This window comes from Pristis pectinata, chromosome 15 (assembly GCF_009764475.1).
Source record: "Pristis pectinata isolate sPriPec2 chromosome 15, sPriPec2.1.pri, whole genome shotgun sequence".
Lineage (NCBI taxonomy): Eukaryota > Metazoa > Chordata > Chondrichthyes > Rhinopristiformes > Pristidae > Pristis > Pristis pectinata.
Genome location: NC_067419.1, coordinates 29,588,104 through 29,608,735, shown reverse-complemented (window position 1 = coordinate 29,608,735; position 20,632 = coordinate 29,588,104). Strand labels below are relative to the sequence as shown.

Here is a 20,632-nt window from a genome sequence, read left to right as displayed (position 1 = left end):
ATACAAGAAGGTCTGGAACAGCAAACCAGGTTCTGGAATTCTCTTGAACCCAGATTTTGTGCAGAATATACCAAGGAAATGAAATTCAATGAGGGATTTTGACTTGAAATAAGAAAATCAAGGCTGTAAATGTCAGTCAAGGTTGTCCCGCAGTTTTTGGTTCCAAATCATTCAGTAAAAAATTTAGGTTATTAAAGCGAGTCAGTTGACTGGATTGACATCCTACAGGCAGATCAGTTGTACGATCTGCATGACAGGTTTCCTCCACAACCTCCATCAAAACTGAACAAACAAGGAAAAATTAAGTACACAGGTGTATCGATGAGCTTAAACTTTAGAAGGATGGGAAAAGGCTGCAGTAAAAAAGTTAAACCCCAGCATGACACTGTTGGCTGTGATCAGCTTTTTGTTGCAAGTACTATGTATATCATACCACAAACTGCTCTCATTGGTTAGATGCAACAAGTTTATTGGAGTAAAGCCAGCATCTACTGCTTTACTATAGTTGGAAGGGAATGAAAAAAAAATCAGTGTTACTTTATCACTTAAACCATATTAAAAAGGACCTATGTTTTGGCATAGAGTAACAGAGTACTGCAGCAATGAGCAAGGATGAAGCAGCCTTGACATTAGAGAATGTCAGTAGCAGCAATAGCACAGGCACCCCAATTTTACTGCTCCTTCAATGCATGGACCCCTAGCAGAAATAAGATTCAGAACAGGAATTATGGAAAGTGAAGTGTTAAGTCCCATAAAAAAAACAGTCCAGATTTCATGCAGGCAAATTCAGAAACATAGTTTCCACATTCCTCTGGTATCCCACTGTGACATAATTAATCCCTGCGCGAGCTTTAGAAAGATCAATAAAATATTTTATTCCTTGCTTATAAGAAAATTACAAAGCAAAGGAAATATCCTACTCTCACAATTTCTGATGAGTTACAGTTAATAAATAGTAATTTTGACCCATTCATGGAGTGCCTCAATAATGCATTATTAAATCTAAAGCAAAGAGAACTCTCATCATTTGCCATATTGGGTTTTGGCAACGTTACTTGGTATATAACTGGATAATTTTCCACCATCCGCAAACAGGTTGGAGAAATGCAATCTAGCCAAATACCAATTGGTCTCTAATTTTCTCAATGTAATCATAAGTCACTGCAGAAGGAGCTTATCTTGATTAAATTATAACCATTTTCTAAAGTCATCAGTTTACATTCCATAGCTTCACTTACACAAATAATTGTTTGCATGCCCGTGATAGTTAATTTTCATTTCTACATTTAAAGCAGAATTACTTTCTGTCCAATACATGGCATCATTTCATTAGATATACATTTACAGAGTAATAAGACATAATAAAATAAGGAACAAGGGAAGAAGCAACCTTGATAGTGGAAGATGTTAGGCACACCAATGGTGCCCAAAATAGAAAATTTTTGGTGTTCAATGTATGCCCTTCTAATAGAAATAAGGTACAGAACAGACTTAAGAACTGTGGTGTACAGTTCCATAAGATAATGATGGTGGCCCAGATTTTGTGTAGCAGGGTAACAGAAGTTTAACCCTTTACTATCCTCCCTCCATATACCTCTTCTCTACTTTTGATTTTGGTTCCATTGTGTACATCTCTGTGACTCTTCAGTATGATAGTTACTCATCTTCATGATTGTAATTATAACATTTCTGGAATCTTCAGTTCTAATGTAACACTCATATTCTGTACTCATGAATGTTTTGACTTCTGCAAGATACATTCATTCAAAGACTGCATTGACATGTCATGCACTGAGAATTTATAATGCACACTGCAACATTTGTAAATAAGAGAAAATTAACAATTTGGACAATGGATGGCATCCACATTGGGCAGAGGACAGCAAATGTTCAACATTTATGGTCAAGTAACTCATACTGATAGATTTATTTCAATGTTATGTCCCACATATTAAAATATTCCAACAAAAAAGTTAACCCACAGTCCACTAACTTTATAGTGATATAAATTTTAAGGGATTTTTCGCACCGTAAAGCACCTATCAACTATTTTCAGCTTGCCTGAAGGGAATCAAATCCAGTCTTTAATTACAGATCTAATAAATGTATTTATTAGCCCCAATAATTTTATGGTCATGCTAAATCTGTCAATATTTGACAAGTGACAAAAAAGTCCATAGTCACTGTTTGACCTGAAAATGAATGAAAGAGAGAAAATAGGTTCAAAAATATTAAATTCTTACATAAAGTTTTGCTGTTCGCAAATAACTAAAGTGATGCTCCATTAAACCATTCAATTCTCTTAAATACTTGCTTTAGTCAATTATGGTGTGCATGTATTCACTTAATTTGTAGAATTACTAAGATACTTATCACTGTGTTAGTTGGGTTTTATTGATTCTGAGTTGACCTGTTTAATGAATGCTTCACAGATTAGTAGAGGTGGGGAGGGGAAGGAAAGGAAATCCAGCAGAGCTGATACAAGTTACATAGCTTCCATACTTTTGGACTATCCCAGGAATCAGAGACGCAAAAAATAATAAATTGATTTAACTTTGTTAGATATACGTTTGAATTTTACAATCATAGTAGTTGTTTTCATCAAAACAATGTAGAAAGACTCATGAAATAAATCACAGCAGTTTGAATTATTTAAATCTAATTCAATTTCAAATTGCAGCCCAAACAACATGAATTGTCTAAATGAAACTATGAACCACCATGGTCATTCTAAAAAGAATGCTTAAAAATAAAATTGGTTATGTGCCAATTCATGTAAAGAGTAGTCTGGGTTGTTCTTTGATAGCCACAGCAACAACCCCATTTTTTGTAATACTAAATGAGTGAGCATTGCCGCTTAAAGAAAAACACGAAATTGTTTATGACTTGATCGCAGATGAAGAGAGGCTGAATGATACACATGTCAGAAATAATGGCAATTTGATGACTCCCTCTGAACTTAATATAGGGCACACTAACTGCATGAAATAAGACAAATACCTATAGGCGCCAACCTTCAACCACTATGACTGATTAGTTAAAGCAACGTCATAGATGGTTAAGTAATCAGAGCAAAAATCTAAATGCAGCACAAGCAGATTAAACATCAAGCGATCTGCAAAATGTTTTTTTTAAATTGATGTCAATGGAAATATTAAATAAAAGGGCAGCAGATCTGATTCCCAAGCTTTCCATGCCAGTGAATTGAAAATTACTCCCAGGATCTTTAGAATGCAACAAATTAGGTGGATGGCACACAATGCCAAATTCTGAAATAAACTACAACTGAAACTGGTTTGTTCATTCTGATAGCCTGCTCTTATTGATACTGATAGGCTGCAAGCAGGAATCAAGCACTGCAGCCTGACATCTTCAAGCTACCAGATTTTTTTTTAAATCATTCATTTTCTGGATCTGGGAATTGTTAGCATAGCTAGTATGTATTGCCTATCCCCAAATGCCCTTGCAAAGGTAGTGGTGAGCCACCTTCTTGAACCACTGCAGTCCTGGTGAATGTACTCCCACAGCAATGTAGGGTAGGGAACTCCAGGATTTTAGAGACAACAATGAAGGACAGACAGCATCTTTCCAAGTCAGGATGATGATGTGCGACTCTGAGAGGAACCTGCAGGGTGTGATGTTCCAATGCACCTGCTGCCCTGCTGCTTCTTGGTGGTAGTGGCAGTGGGTTTAAGAGATGTTGTTGGCATGGCTTGGGCAAGTAGCTGCACTTCATTTTGTTGACTGTACACACAGTGCAGCCAATACAATATTGATCATGGAGGGAATGAATATTTAGGGCGGTTGATGGGATGCCGGTCAAGTGAATTGTTCTGACCTGGTATGATGTTCAACTTATAGAACAGTACAGCACAGGAACAGGCCCTTCAGCCCACAATGTCTGTTCCGACCATGACGCTTCTTGAAAGTTGTTGGCTCTGTGCTCATCCAGGCAACTGAAGGGAGAGTGTTCCATCCAACTTTTGACTTGCACCTTGGATGGTGGCAAGACCTTGTGGTATTACGAGGTGAGTCACTCATTGCAGGATACACAGTGTCTGACCTGCCAATGAAGCTGGTTAACAAAGACCCCAAGGATATTAATGGATGGGATTCTACGATAATAATCTCAAAGGCAAATGGTTGAACAAGCTCTTGTTGGAGATGGTCATTCCTTGGCACTCTTGTAGCACAAATGTTACCTGCCACTTAACAGCCTATACATGAATGTTGTCTAAATCTTGTTGCATAGTGGCACAGACTGCTTCATTTGCCAAGGAAGAGGAACTGCAAATGGAAACAAACATTGAGCGATCATTGATGAACATCCCCACTTCTGACTTTTTGATGGAAGGAATATCACTAATGAAGGTGTCGACGATGGTTGGTCCTAGGACATTCCCCTGAAGAACACCTGCAGTAAAGTCCTGGGGCTGGGTTGATTAACTATTTTCCTTTTTGAGGAGGTGTGGCTCCAACCACTGGAGTGTTTTCCCTCTAGTGCCCATTGGATTTCAGTTTCATCAGGATGCTTTGATACCACACAGTCAGAGGATGCCTTAACACCAAAGACAGTCACTCTCACCTCATCTCCAGAATTCAGCTCTTTGATCCATGTGGTCTTGGGGAAACCCAAATTGAGTATCAGTTCAGTTTCACTGAATCATAGTCACAGAGCATGGAAACAGGCCATTCCAACCAGTGGGCACCCATCTGTATTATTCCCATTTTCCAGCACTTAGCCAGTAGCCTTCTACACCTAGGTGATTCAAGTGCACAGCTAGACACTTAAATGCTGTCAGCAGCTCTGCTTCCAGCACTCTCCCAGGCAGTGCTTTCCAAGTACTCACAAACCTTGGGTGAAAAAGGTCCCCTCGGATCCCTTGCTCTAAATCTATGTCCCCTAATTTTATTCACCTCAGATAAGGGGAAAGTTTCCTGCAATGTACTCTATCTGTACCCCACATAATCTTAGAAACCTCAATCATGTTCCCTCTTAACCTCCTCCACTTCAAGGAAAAAAAGACCTAGCCTCTCCTCATAAATGAAACTGCTCCATCCCAGGCAACACCCTCATGAACCTCCTCTGCACCTTCTCTTGGTTAATGGGGAGTTAGTCTTACTTATTAGCAACAAGATGCCTACCATCACCCTATTGACGACTGAGAGTAGACTGTCTGAGCAGTAATTAGCAGGTCAAACCCCATTCTAGCTTTTTGTAAACAGGGCATATTTGGGCAATGTTCCACAAAGATGGGTAGATGCTAGTACTGTAACATATCAGAACAGCTTGGTAGAGTCCAACTAATTCTGGAGCACAGGTCTTCAGAACTACACCTGGGATTTTGTCTGGTCCTGTCACTTTTGCAATACCCTGTGCTTTCAGCCCTTTCTTGATATCACAAAGTGAATCTAGTTGGCTGGATACTAGCTTCTGTGATGGTGGGGGATTTCCTCTTTGAGCAGCCTCCCTGCTCAGAAAAAACTAAATCCATTACTGTGGCTTAGCTTGCTTTCAGCAGTTCAGAGGCACATCACTGCTTGTCAAACCCACACGTGAATAAATTAAAACATTACCTCTTGGGCTCATCTTTGATTGGGCTACCTACTGGCATTGGATGGAACATACAAACACACTTTTAAGTTCACTGAGTCCTAAAGTAGATGAGATGTCATGAGATCTCTGTCATGAGATTTAGATGTGAGCATTAAAAGGGCCTTCCATCCAACTCTGACAGAACAGTGACTAACTAGCAGTTGGACAGGGGCAATATATGTTACACCCACTTGTTTCTCATTTCTGTCTGGCAAGTAGCCTTATGATTTCTCCCCACTACATTGAAATCACTTGCAATGATATAAAACCTTCCATATTTTTGAGCTGGACAAAAGTATGCCAAAGTCAGCTGAATACTTTGAAGTTTAGTCACTGCAGAAAATATGGTACTGAATTTACGCATTACATTGTTCCACAAATAACCAATTTCTGATTGTTTTCTCACTTTGATAATGTTACTGAGGTTAAATGTTCTGACCAAAGAAATCAGTGGAAATTCATGCTCGTAGCGCCACAGGACCTCAGTTAAATGTCTTCTTGAAAACTGGCACCTTTTCCAATACAGTATTGCAATGACATGTCAGCCAAGTTTAAGTATCCATGTGACTCTATAAACTTATGCTAAGACAAGTTCCAAACCTGAGCCACGCTGACACTTCCAGTATTATTGTTTAGTAAGCACGTCAAACTCAAAAACATAATTCCAGAAAAGACCATAAGACATGGGAGCAGAATTAGGCCATTCAGCCCATTGGAGCCTGCTCCACCATTCAATCAGGGCTGATTTTTCCCCCTCAACCCCATTTTCCCACCTTCTCCCTGTAACCCTTAACCCTGTTATCAATCAAGAAATATCAATCTCTGCCTTAAATATGACTTGGCCTCCACAGCCTTCTGTGGCAACAAATTCCACAGATTCACCACCCTCTGACTGAAGAAATTCCTTCTCGTCTCAGTTCTAAAAGAATGTCCCTTTAATCTGAAGCTATGTCCTTGGATCCTGGACTCTTCTTCTATCCAGGTCCTTCAGTATTCAGTAGGTTTCAATGCGATCCCCCCCCCCCTTGCATCCTTCTGAACTGCATCGAGTACAGGCCTAAAGCCATCAAATGCTCTTTATACGTTAAGCTGTTCATTCCCAGAATCATTCTTGTGAACCTCCTCTGGACCCTCTCCAGGGCCAGCACATCTTTCCTTAGATACAGGGCCCAAAATTGCTCACAATATTTCAAATGTGGTTTGACCAATGCCTTATAAAGCTTCAGCAGTACATCCTTGCTTTTATATTCTAGTCCTCTCAAAGTGAATGCCAAGATTGCATTTGTCTTCCTTACTACCAACTCAACCTGCAAGGTTAACATTAAAGGAATCCCAAACTAGAACTCAAAGTCCCTTTGCACCTCTGATTTCTGAATTCTCTCCCTGAAAGGCTTTAGATACACAGACATGCTTACAGTAAGTACTGACCATTCATTTATCTTTATGTGAAGTGTTGCATCATAAGGATATAGGAAGACCATCTTGGGAAAGGTACAATCTGATTTCAGCCTCAGCTTCAAACATTTCTAATTAGTCAGATAAAGAATAAACTTTTACCTTCTAGGTCCCAATAACATTTTTTCAACCAATAACAGAATCACCACTGCATCAATCTGCTGTTTGTTAAAGCTTTCAAATGAACCTTTTTACTTGTCTCGCTGGGCAAGATTACCAGTGTATGAAGAATCATATGGATTGTGTATTCTGACCTAGGCTTGATAACAGCTAGGTAGACAGTCCAATCTTATTTCATATTGGAACCTTACTGTTGGAAGATGTAGGAAATTTTACTTCCAATGATCTGGATTAAGCAAAGTGCAGAGATGAAAGAACAGTAAGTTCAGCTACAGTACAATCCTAAAACACAAGACAAACAAATATCAATATTTGTATGGATGAGGCAGACACTGAACAGCAGGATTTCACATTGACTGGGGCATTACAATTAATTCCATTTTTTGGTACAATTCAGTGTAGGAGTTCAAAGAGGTTGCGGAACAGCAATTTTCAAACATTGAATTTGATTAATGACCTACGTTAAAAAGAAAAAGACCAGCATCTTGCTTTTCAGAAAATGGAAAAGTCTAATTACAATAAATTTAACAGCTGAATCCACAAATGTTCAGTTCAGAGGTTCAGATTCTTTAAGAGTGATGACTTAAAGTCTTCACATGTTAAATTGGATATGAAAAGGGAGATGGGGCAGGGAGGGGTGGAAATGCAATGCATAATTAACTTGTGCCCATTCAAAACAAAGCTGGCAGCCCACCATATTCATGCTGTCTACTACTTATTACAGTAATTCAATGTGCAGCCTGTGAAGGTTTGATGGTTATCACTACAGCAGGAGGTTGAAGTTTGAGAGTGGCTAATGCCAGTTAAAACTAGCTTCTATTAGCTAAAGCCAGCCTCCAACTGATGCTTTGACTGCAGCAGGCACATCCAAAAATTGCAAAAATAGATCTGATAGCAAGTGATAGCATGGATCCATGTCTGCACATCATCATAGGGTCAAACATGACATTAAATAATTGCAAATAAATCTGGTTCAGTTCCAGGTTGTTATACACTCAGCCCAACTTAGCTAAGCAAAGCCTTCCTGCTTTACTTTTTTTTTCCTCTTCGACCTGTCATTTGGTGGATTTTTCCCAGTTCATTTTGTATTCATTCATTTTTTCCAGCACATGGGCACCAATGGCAAGGCCAGCACTTATTGCCTTTCCCTAACTGCCCTTGAGAAGGTGGTGGCGAGCAGCCTTCTTACACTGCTGCACTCTTTCTAGTGAAGATCAATATTGTCGGGGAGGAAATCCAAAACTTACATCCAGCAAAAAAGAAACAGCAAAAGATGGATGAAGTGCAAGTGCAAAGGGAAACTGCAGGTGGTGACATTCCCACGTGCCTACCTCCCTTCTTGGTGGTAAATGCTACAGGTTTGGTTGTGCCTTTGGAATAGCTAACGTGAATAGATACAGTGCATTTTGTAGAATTGTGAAAGGATTTCTTACTTAGAGTGGTAGTCACTGATCAGTAACTCATTGGAAAGGAATTGTCCTGCTTTTTGTGAACACGACACGTCTGGGCATTTTTCCACATGGTTGGGTAAGTGCCAGTGTTGTAATTGAGCAAAAAAAAGAGCTTGACTAGAGGCATGACTGGTTCTAGAGCACAGACCTTCAATACCATACCATTGATGCTGTGCAGTCCTACAGCCTTTGCTCTCACAATCATTTCTTTGCATGACATGGATTGAGACAAACTGGCTGAAGACTGGCTCCTGTTTTGATGGATATCTCAGGAGGAAACCAGGAAGAATCATCTACTTAGCACATCTAGCTGAACAGGCACAGTGGTATAGCAGTTAGCATAACACTATTACAGCGCCAGCGACCCATGTTCAATTCCGGCCGCTGTCTGTAAGGAGTTTGTATGTTCTCCCCATGACTGCATGGGTTTCCTGCAGGTGCTCCAGTTTCCTCCCACATTCCAAAGACATATGGGTTAGGAAGTTGTGGGCATGCTATGTTGGCGCCGGAAGCATGGTAACACTTGCAGGCTGCCCCCAGAACATTCTACACAAAGATGCATTTCACTGTGTGTTTCGATGTACATGTGACTAATAAAGAAATCAAATCTTATCTTATGTCTGCAAATGCTTTGGCCTTGTCTTTAGCATTCACATGCTGGAAGGCTCTTGGTGCCTCTTCCTCTCATCAGCAGTTTAATTATTATCTACTATTCACAACTAGATGTGGTATAACTGCAGATTTTGACCCAATATATTGATTCAGAGATTGCTCAACTCTGTCTACTGCATGCTGTTGTTTTATTGTTTGGCACATATGTCATCCGGTGCTGGAACTTTATTGACACCTCATTTTTAGGTACAGCTGGTGCTGCTCCCAGCAAATCCCTCTACATTTCTCATTGAACCTGGGTTGTCTTCCTGGCTTGATTATGGGGCAGAGTGAAGGACATGCTGGGCCATGAGGTTACATATAATGGTGAAGTATAATTCTATTGCTGATGGTCCACAGAGCCTCTCTGACGGCTGCTTCTGAGCTATCAGATCTGTTCTAAGTCAATCTCAGTTTGCACAATTGCCATGCTGATTCTGTGGAACATTAAATGTACCCATGCCAAGAAGCAAAAGGTTTGCACAGAAATCAAGCACATGGCACACTTTACAGGTACGCTGTAGACCTTGACACATCTGAATAGCTCCATAAAGTTTAAAACCCCCAAACAGTAATAGTCCAGGTAGAAAAAAAACTGATGAATTCATGAGCAAGTCTTGATGACATCTGGTCTGCAGCCAAAGTTCTTCCTGCTACCAAACACATGTTCTACTCTGCAAGGTTAAGAGATCTTGTTAGCTAAAGTGTAGTTTGGCAGGATTAGTGTCAAAACAACATTAAAGAGCTGCATGGCAGCATAATCTACCTAAACAGTATACTCTGACATTGTGTTAGTGCCTATCCCTATACTGTGACTGTGATAATTCACAATCCAAATATGCCTGCATTAGTCACTGCACTGGAAACAATTCTGTACCTTCAACAGTTGCTATGAATCAAATTCCATTACCCATTGTTGACTCAATTTCCAGAAAGAATGGCCACATTTAGAATTTACACTTACATATTGAAGAAGTAATAAGTTACACGAGGCATGTTGCAGAACTCGAACTCATTAATGAGATGAAGTACAAAAAAAAACCATCAATAACTACCCTCAAATATTTGCACAAAATCCATTAGATTTTACCTCCGTACTGAAGAATAATTGGATTTCTTCTCAGTTACACATTATGAAATGACATCTAGGAAATTTTTTGGACAAAAATACAAAAAGCCTCAATAGATATTCATCTGATGAAATTCCAATTTTTTGTAACAAATAAAACTGTCATGTAACTTCTTATAACTTTAGGTTTTAGTTTGCCCAAATTGTACTTCATTTCAGCATTGTAGGTGAAATTAACCACTTAAATTGTTAATACAAAATTACACATGTAGCCCAGAGTTTCACAAGATCATATTAGTGTATGAAGACACTGAGGTACAAATAGCACATTTCATTTGCTAACAAAGCCCCATGTTTATGTTAATTGTTCCAGCACATTATAGTGTTATGATGGCAATAGTCTGTAAAGTTTCTTTTTGTTTTGAATGGTCAAAAGGGAATAATTAGCATCTTTAAATAGATACAACTGCCTGTGCAAAGCTAGATTCTGGATAACCACTGGGAAAAAAAAATGAGGATATATTTAACTTCCACAACCCACCAAAAGTAGTGATGATTAAATGCCTCATTTTTTTTAATTAAGAAACTTGGCAATTAGATGGTACACCATCTTAATAATAAACATGAATTAACACTAGTAGTTTTCAACTATCCATCACTAATAGTGGGAGAGCTGTATTATAATTTATTTTATTTTTATCTTAGTGAAATATTAAAACTACATTTAAGTGTTCTGTGTTTTTATTTTAAACAGCAGTTACTGCTTTAACAACTCATCTGTGTGCATACAATGAAGAATTCGAAGGACAGCAATCAAGTTGATAAGCCTATTACTAGAATACCTATGCATTCTGCCATGTACTTCTTACTCTCAGTTCATTCTGTACGTTTCCCTTTGCTCTCCATCAACGTAAATGCAAATAATGCAGGAAAGACCTTTTAAAACCTTCTGTTGTAAGTGAACAGAAGAAATATTTACAAACTTTTGAAATGTCCACAAAAACCTATGCTTAGAACTGCCACTGTTGGCTGAAGGGCCTGTATCCATGCTATATTGCTCTATGAAACTATCTGTCATTATGTGATTATTTAAACTCCTCATATATCCAGTTACTTGTCGCTTCCTTGATAACAAGCTAAGTAAAATGTCTTCCATTCATCATACTGCCATACAAAAACAATTAATAATCAAATACATTAACATTCGAAAGAAAATTCTGGAGATTGTACTATGCCACACACTAGAAATGCCTCAGCAAACTTGGACCATAGAAAGGAAATCTGAATGTTTTTGCACAGCAGGTCACTATTCAGTGAACCTCATGAAAAGAGAATGCTGGATGAATAATGCTCTGATGTGTAGAGGAATCCCATAGGGAATTGTTGCCCATATGCACTCTGCTCTTCAGCATGTCTTTAACTTCCACATCTCTGCTCCACAGCATGAAAGTATGGAACATGCTGGGCTCAGTACCGAGTCTGGGGGAGAGCTCAATCACGTTGAGCTGAAGGGCTGGACACATTATGCTTAGGAATCAGACGCAACACTGGCTTATCTAATGCAACCCCTTTATTTGAACTGGGTCACTCGTCTGAATTGAAAAGGCAAATTAAATAGAGACACAAGAGATTCCGCAGATGCTGGAATCTGGAAAAATACACACAACGTGCTAGAGGAACTTAGCAAGTCAGACAGCATCTATGGAGGGAAATAAAGAGTCGACATTTTGGGTCAAGACCCTTCATCAGGTCTCAACCCAAAATGTCAACTGTTTATTTCCCTCCATAGATGCTGCCTAATCTGCTGACTTCCTCCGGCATTTTGTGTGTATTTCTCCACATCCCAGTATCTGCAGAATCTCGTGTCTCTACTTAATTTACCTTTTCCATTCAGATGAGTGACCCAATTCAAATAAAAGGGTTGCACTAGATAGGCCAGCGTTGCATCTGATTCCTCAACCTTCAGGACCAGCCAGAATGATTAAGTCATTTGGTATTCAGGATGAAGTAGCCAATTGGATTCAACATTGGCTTAGTGGGAGAAGCCAGAGTGGTAGTAAATGGTTGTCTCTCTGACTGTGTCTAGTGGTGTGCTGCAGGGAATCAGTGCTGGGTCCGTTGTTGTTTATCATATATATTAATGATTCAGATGATAACATGGTAAACTAGATCAGCAAATTTGCAGATGACACCAAGACTGGGGGCATAGTGGACAATGATGAAGGTTATCAAAGCTTGCAGTGTGACCTTGGCCAGCTAGGTGAATGGGCTAAAGAATGACTGATGGAATTTAATGCAGACAAGTGTGAGGTGTTGCACTCTGGGAGGACAAACCAGGGTAAGGCTTACACAGTGAATGGTAGGGCTCTGAGGTGTGCAGTAGAAGAAAGGAACTTGGGAATACAGATTCATAGTTCCTTGAAAGTGGCATCATAGGTAGATAGGGTCGTAAGGAGAGCTTTTGGCACTGGCCTTCTTAAATCAGGGCACTGTGTACTGGAGTTAGGATGTTATGTTGAAGTTGTACAAGACGTTGGTGAGGCCAAATGTAAAGTATTGTGTGCCATTCTGGTCACCTATCTACAGGAAAGATATCAATAAGCTTGAAAGAGTGCAGAGAAAATTTTCAAGGATGTTGCCAGGACTTGAGGACCTGAGTTACAGGGAAAGGCTGAATAGGTTAGGACTTTATTCCCTGGAGCTCAGGAGAATGAGGGGATATCTTATGGAGGTATACAAAATTATGAGGGGTATAGATAGGGTGAATGCATGCAGGCTTTTTCCCCCTAAGGTTGGGTGAGACTAGAACTAGAGGACATCGGTTTAGGGTGAAAGGTGAAATATTTAAGGGGAATCTGAGGGGAAACTTCTTTACTCAGAGGGTGGTGCGAGTGTGGAACAAGCTGCCAGTGGAAATGGTAGATTTGGGTTCAATTGTAACATTTAAGACAAGTTTGGATAGGTACATGGATGGGAGGGGTTTGGAGGGATATGGCCCGGGTGCAAGTAGATGGGACTGGGCAGGGTGGCATGGACTAGATGGGCCGAAGGGTCTGTTTCAGTGCTGTAGTACTCTGTGAAAGCTTACTCCCCAGCCCCATAAGCAATAGCCAAGCAATGTGCAGAAGACCCCAACTGGTGACGAATGGCCATTTTAGTGAGGTGCTCAGAGCACTGATACCTTTCTTGTAATACAGCAGAGCCCACAATTTCAGGAGGGGCAATTAATAAAAGTCCAGGATATTATAGAGGCTTTTTTATTAATTTATGATGCAAACTTTTGAAAATCGTTGACAGCTTCATGCAATATAATGATAATTTTTTAAACTGTCAGTTGCAGAATCGTGTGTAGAGTCATTTATCTTATGGCTTTCTAACAACTTTCCTCCAGAGCCAAGCCAGTTGTAGGCCTTATCTTCGAGAATTAATAAATTGATATAAATGACACTTAATAATCCAGCAATTTGTTGATCCCACCTTTCAAACTCCATATTTAGGCCTCCACATGACAGTATGTGTATCTCACTGAAGACCAGATGCAGATTTAATCTAAACCATACAATGTTTTGTGAAATTGCTTATTGTGGTTTATAACATGTATATTTCCATGCACCTTAAACAGAACTGACAAATGTTTATAAATACCAGTAGAAAACTGTCTTCATTCAGTACACGAACTCAACCACAGAGTTGTCGTCGTTACCTCCAGTTATTCATTATCCCATCACCAGAATTTTTCCAGCATGATGTGTAACACAAGATGAAAGACCTACTAACATATATTACCTTTGTATACAAAAAGAACCTTACAGCCCAAGGATGATAAAATTTAATTAATACAAATGGAATTGTACACCACTTCATTCACATAACTGACACTTTGACCAAAATTTTAGGTTTCATCATTCACCTGGACCAGGTCTGTTTTGTTCCATTAGGTCAGATAATAAGTGACACAGATGGTCATATTCAGCACAATAGCAGCATCTGGTTCTCCAAGCTGCCTCATATTTTACTAAACACCTATCCATGTTTGCTGAATTACAAGTATACAACACAGCTTAATATCAGATGATAGCACAGACTATTAAAAAGATAGGTGTAATTTTACATACCAACATTTCAGAAGTGCTGAGAATACTGGACTTGGTGGCAATACTGTAGTGTATATTTTTAAAACTGAATGCTTATTTAATTTGTCAAATATAACTTTCAGAGTTATAATGCCTATTTTTATGTCTCACGAAAATACCAGCATAGATCAAACCTGTATGAAAATGACACATGCTGACGGGTGGAGAAAAAGGATAAGTTGCAAACTCTCCAAAATTCTGTTAAGCAAAAGGATTGAATTATCAAGCACTTCAAATAGTATCTGATTTATGCAGATCAACCTTCATGGCAAACAGATTATATTGGTTGTTATTACAAACAATTTCACACCTTCTCCACAAACAGTACACCAGTTCAGAGAACTCTTTAAAAACAATGCTCTTTCAAGAAGTTCACTGAAATCCAAGGCTGGCTTTCTGCAATAAAGTTTACTCCAAAATAACAAAGAACTCCACGATGATAATAACTCCTACCTTTGGTAGCCAATGAATCAAGTGGTACCCAGATCAAACAGTTCCACTCAATGCGAGGCACAGGTAAAGGAAAACACACAACTGGAAGGAGGCAAACTTGCACCATCGAAAGTGCAAAGAAACCCAAGCACTTACCCCAGAGTGGTCATGGTGACAATGGTGTACCAGAAAGCAGCCGGGATGCTGGTGAACTTGGTGGCACTGGAACCCTTCTCGGCGTAAAACATAACCGTGGCGAAGATGATAATGGCCATGGTGAGGGAGAAGAGGAGAAAGCCGAGCTCGGAGGCGCAACTCTTGAGGGTGTAGCCCAGGATGCGCAGGCCCTGTGAGTGGCGGGAGAATTTAAATATCCTGAAGACCCTGAAGACCCGCAGGGTGACGAAGGCGCCGCTCACGTCCTCGTTGTCGGTCATCACCAGGCCGATATAGTAGGGCATGATGGCCACCACGTCAATGATGCTCATGACACTGCGGACGAAGCGGTAGCGGCTGGGGGCCGCCATGAGGCGCAGCAGGTACTCGACGGTGAAGATCATGACGCATGCCGTGTCGAGGCAGAAGAAGGCCAGGGCGTAGCGCTCGCCGCACGGCAGCTCCTTGACGCTCCCCGGCATGGCGCCGCACGGCACTGTCTCCACCACGTTGGCCATCACCGAGACGGCGATGAAGAAGCCGGTGACGTAGTAGAGCACAAGCGCCAGGGTGCTGGTGTGCGGGTTCTCGAAAGCCCGCCACACCTTCTGGCGCGCCGTCAGGGACGGCAGGCGGTTCTCGCCGCTCAGCTCGTCCTCGGCGTCGTCCATGATGCGCTCGACGTTTTCGCGCTTTCGGTCCTTGTACTCCTCATAGCAGCAGTCGCCGATGATCTCGGGGATGATGCCGAAGAAGGAGAGCTCCTCGTCGTAAGCCGAGATGCACTCGTGCCTCGGGTAGTGCAGCTTGCCGGTGCGGTAGAAATTCAAGATGTTCCTGAAGATGTCCGGGTCGCGGTCGAAGAAATACTCTCTGATCTCGTCGTTGTAGAAGAAGTCCTTCTCCGAACTGCCCAGCAAGGTGTCAGGGTACCTCTCCAGAGTGCTCCGCCACGTCTGGAAGCGCCTGCCGCTCACGTTGAGGATGACCAGCCCGTCCTGCGGCCGCTTTCTGTCGCTGGGGGCGGCGGGCATGGGGTGGCTAGCCACCGGCATCCACCCGATAGCCGCCGCCCGGGCGAACGGCAGCCAGGCTGCTACCCCTGCTGCCATCCTTAGCGATTCACTGCGATCTGACCGGGATGGGTGGGTGGCTGGAGAGAAACGGGTCGCTCCTGACTCAAAACCAGGCTGGATGTTGCGCGTCTGACATCTGGAAAGATAAAACAAACCAGAATGGGAATGTAATTTGCAGGAGTGGGAAATCAAATAAAGGCAAGCTCCCTACTGCAAACGATTGCCAATTTTTATTTTGCAGCATTTTCTATCTCGGTATGATCTGTATACACATGCATTTTAAAGAGTACCGTCTTAATGCAGTTGTGTACCTCCAGGCATCAACTTCAGAAGCAGACGCACATTTACCAGGTGTTATCAAAAGAACATTTTAACTATTTGTTGTCGTACCTCTCTGAAACACCGGCCACTTGTCGGATGCTCAGAGGTTTCAGACCTGTATCGATGCAATCCACAATTTTATATACATTATGTGCATTATCAATGTATGCTATGTATAAAAAATGCAAATAACCTGTACCGGATCAGTGACAGGAGAGTCCCTCAATAGAGCTTCCAGTCCACCAGCAACAAGTTCAGGAAACGTAATCACGCTTGACGATTCTGTAGACGATGTAAGACCTGAACATATTCCACTTCTCCACTCTTTGCAGTACAGTACCTCTGATAGAAGGGCGAGATCGTTTTCCATATACATTTATAGACAGAATATATGAAGGCACTCGCAAGACTGAGGCGCAGTTGGACTTCCTTGTTCTGAGACCGTGTGGGTGGTTCATAACCGTCAGCTATTGTGTATTCAAGGGGACCTCGATGTAAGATCAAGACTTACATTGTTTTTAATTTTATGGTTGGGTGGGGTGGGCCGATGCTTCTGGTACCAGAACTTCCGTAAAATAAAATCGATTGTTGAAACCAGAAAAAATCCAACGCTCTTGCAAAATATTAGTGACTAGATTTCATTACAATTCGCAGCGTCCGTCGCTATAGTAACTCCTGTGCGCTTTTCGCTTTTGCCGTCTACGTGTTTCTCTGCCGTTTATACAAGATAAAGAGAGGAAGATCCCGTCCGGTTCGAGTTCTCGTTTCAGATACTCCAAGGCAGTGTTTCAGCTCTTCAATTCCGAGTATTTCTTTCTGCTTCCCTGCTGCAAAGTCCCGGCAATGAAATCAACCTGCAGAGGGCGATAAAATTTCAGGTCAAACCCGAGCAATCAAAATCGAAACGGGTGTGTGTAAAATATAAGCGTTTTAGGGGGTTACATTAAAGGCAGGAGACAGTAACAGTGTATTTGGATATCTGAGCAGTTTTTAACGTTGTAAAATATTACCAAGTTTAATAAGAATTCAAAACTAATTAATAAAGAAAACATTTATTTGTAGCCTTTCACGACCAATGCAAGTTCCGAGTGCTTAATAGTCAATTAAATACTTTTCAAATAGAGCAAACACGTCCTAGTTTAACCTGAGCACAGCAAGATCCCACAAAATAGTATAGGACGTTGACCAAATAATCCGCTATTGGTGCTGCTGCTGAGTGATAAATGTTGGCAAGGACACTGCACATAATTTGCGCTTCGTGGTAGGAACCATAATAAGGAATTGATCTAGGTCATTCCTCCGGGATGAAGAGGTTGTTTAGTGAAGATTGAGTTAGAAGAAGGTGATTTTGTCAAAAACAAGATTCTGAAAGGGCTTGATGGGATAGATGCTACGAAAATGTTCCCTCAGTGAGGGAGTCTAGAATAAGGGGGGCAGAGTCTCGGGATAAAGGGACATTCGTTTTAGGCTGTATTGAGGAGAAATCTCTTCTCTGCTAGAGTTGTCAGGCTTTGGAATTCTCTATTCCAGAGAGTCACGGATTCCGAGTCATTCAGGTACTTAAGGTTGAGACGTCGATTTATATTTTGACAATGGTCTTAACGATTGTGGAGATGTCGAGAAACTGGAGTTGAGGTCATCGCTGATCTGACCTTGAACGGTGGAGCAGGTTGAAGATTTTTATGGCCTACAACTGATCTGATTTCTTATGTCCCTATGTTACTGAACCGCATTGCAAATAAAGAACTTAATGACCAGAGTAAAAATGGCCCACCTTTAGATCACATGCTAGTACACTTAGTTCTAAGTCAGCAATAGTTCTGGATTCAAAGACCCCACTTGAAAACTAAAACAGAGCTTAATACTTCAGTGCTGATGTCACGGCGTATTGTCAGAGATTTTTTTCTGATGAGATGTTAATCTGATTCAGTAGCTGTGCTCTCAGGTGAATCTAAAAGATTTCATTGGAACATCTTGGGAAAAAAATTGGGAGCATCATCAAAGGTGTTTGAGCCAGTATTTTACACTCAACAATAGGAAATCAGAATATCTGGTTGTTATCACATTGAGAATTGTTTAGAAATTATCTGTCCCGTGCCTACTCTAAAACTGTAATTACAAAGTGGTTAATTGATTCCAAAATGACTTGGATGCCCTGAGGTTGAGAAAAGTGTTATACAAGCACAAGTTGCTCTTAATAATTTTGTATAGGGACCTAGGAGTTCCCCGAAAGTGGGATCGCAGGTGGGCAAGGTTATGAAGAAAGGTTTTGGCAGCCTGACCTTCATTGGTCAGGGCATTGAGTATAGAAGTTGGGATGTTATGTTGTAGTTGTACAAGGCCATGGCGAGGCCGCATTTGGTATATTGTGTTCAGTTTTGGTCACCCTGCTATAGGAAAGATACCATTAAACTGGAAAGAGTGCAGAGGAGATTTAAGAGGATGTTGCCAGGAATCGAGGGACTGAGTCATGGAATGAAGTTAAGTAGATTGGGATTTTTTTCAATGGAGTGTAGGAGAATGAGGGGTGATTTTATAGAGATGTAAAAAATCATGTGGGGCACAGATAAGGTCAATGCACACAGTCTTTTTCTCCAGGTTGGAGAACTAGAGGGCATAGGTTTAAGGTGAGAGGGAAGAGATTTAATAGGAATCTGAGAGGCAACTTTTTCACCCAGAGAGTGGACAGTATATGGAATGAGCTGCCTGAGAAAATGGTTGAGGCAGGTACATTAGCAACATTTAAAAGGTACTTAGACAGGTACATAGATAAGGAGACGGGTACATAGATAAGGAATAGTTTAGAGGGACATGGGCTAAACGCAGGCAAATGAGACTAGTTTAGAGGGGAATCTTGGTCAGCATGGACGAGTTGGGCCGAAGGGCCTAATTCCGTGTTGTATAACTCTATAATTTAAAAGTCTAATGAAAGAATTGCAACTGTAAGTCCCAATACAGGTTGAAAGATCAAATGTTCTACTGTTAAATATCAGATCGCATTAAATTAACTGACCCGCTAATGAAGAAAATTAATTACGTGTGACCTCTATGTTTAACAATTATAGGTATGCCACAGACTCTTTAGACATCTTGGGTGAATTGATATATTTAGTCCAAATAGATTCCCTTTCCCCCAAACAAAGGTAAATCGAAATGGGCCATTTTACGATGGAATGTTTTTAAAATCTATTCCCATTAACTAAATCATTAAATTTCAGCTGTTGTAGCTTTGACAAAACACGAGGTAATGTAATGTTAAATGACAAGACAAGAGAAGACCAAAAGTTGGATAAAAGTGTTTTGTAAACATTGAGTTGTTTATTTCCTATTGTAACTGCCTGCTGAAGTGCAGCGAAACACATTATTTAAACAAGATTCATTTGGTATAACACTAGATTGGTAATAATTTTGATGATGTGTCGGCACAACTCTCACAGCAAATGCATGAGTGAATACATGGTTCCGATACATTTACCATCAATGTGATAGGGTAGCACTGCACTTGAATTAAACGTTTTGTAAAAAAAAGGTGTACTGAAAGATTGCAGTTTAGAAAGAACGTTTGATCTTGTATTGGGGCTGTCTTTTTGTGAATCAGAATGTGAATCTCTGCTGGTTTATTAGCTATATTTTCTAAATGGAAAACTTTCTATCATTTTGATGGAAATGTCTTCCTTAGGTTTGATGTACATACCAAATGCTTAATTTGAGCGCGATTGCGGGTATGCCAACGCACAAATTGTATTCACCTACAATCATCTTGAAAGGGGACTACTGTTTTGATTGACGGTGACATTTTCATTGAAAGCTGTTGGCCAGAGTAGTTGGGCGCAGCTGTATGTTACATAAATGACAGTGTTCTTGAATAAACCAACACAGTATGCACATTCACAGTCCTCACCGAATCATGAAATTTATGTGAAAAGGGTAAAGTTTCTTTCTAACTTGAAGTGCCACCGGTGCGTCAATGTATTTGTTCGTTTGGGCTCACTCCTACAAATTATACTAAAATATCAGACAACTACAGATCCTATCACCATGGTTACCACAGTACACCAAGTATCAGCATCTGTAATGTTCTTTTTCCGATAAATGCAATTTATCCTAATAGAAAGCAATACAAAAGTGGACAAATTTGACAGACGATTTAGACAAAGACAACCCCCACAGCA

At 40.6% G+C, this 20,632-nt stretch overlaps 1 protein-coding gene across 2 annotated transcripts in view; it reads right to left on the bottom strand.

The window, feature by feature from the left end:
• Positions 1-17,305, bottom strand: part of kcnd2 (potassium voltage-gated channel, Shal-related subfamily, member 2) — a 276,285-nt gene extending 258,980 nt beyond the window's left edge. Inside the window, exons 1-2 of one of the 2 annotated variants that reach the window (XM_052030905.1) lie at positions 16,660-17,305; positions 15,064-16,275 (exon numbers count right to left, since the gene is read on the bottom strand). In XM_052030905.1, the coding sequence (XP_051886865.1) occupies positions 15,064-16,175 (1,112 nt within the window). In that variant the 5' untranslated portion in view covers positions 16,176-16,275; positions 16,660-17,305. Of the gene's footprint in view, positions 1-15,063; positions 16,433-16,659 lie in introns of those variants that run through there. The other variant, XM_052030906.1, reaches the window with a different exon arrangement.
• Between the last annotated feature and the right edge of the window lie 3,327 nt (positions 17,306-20,632).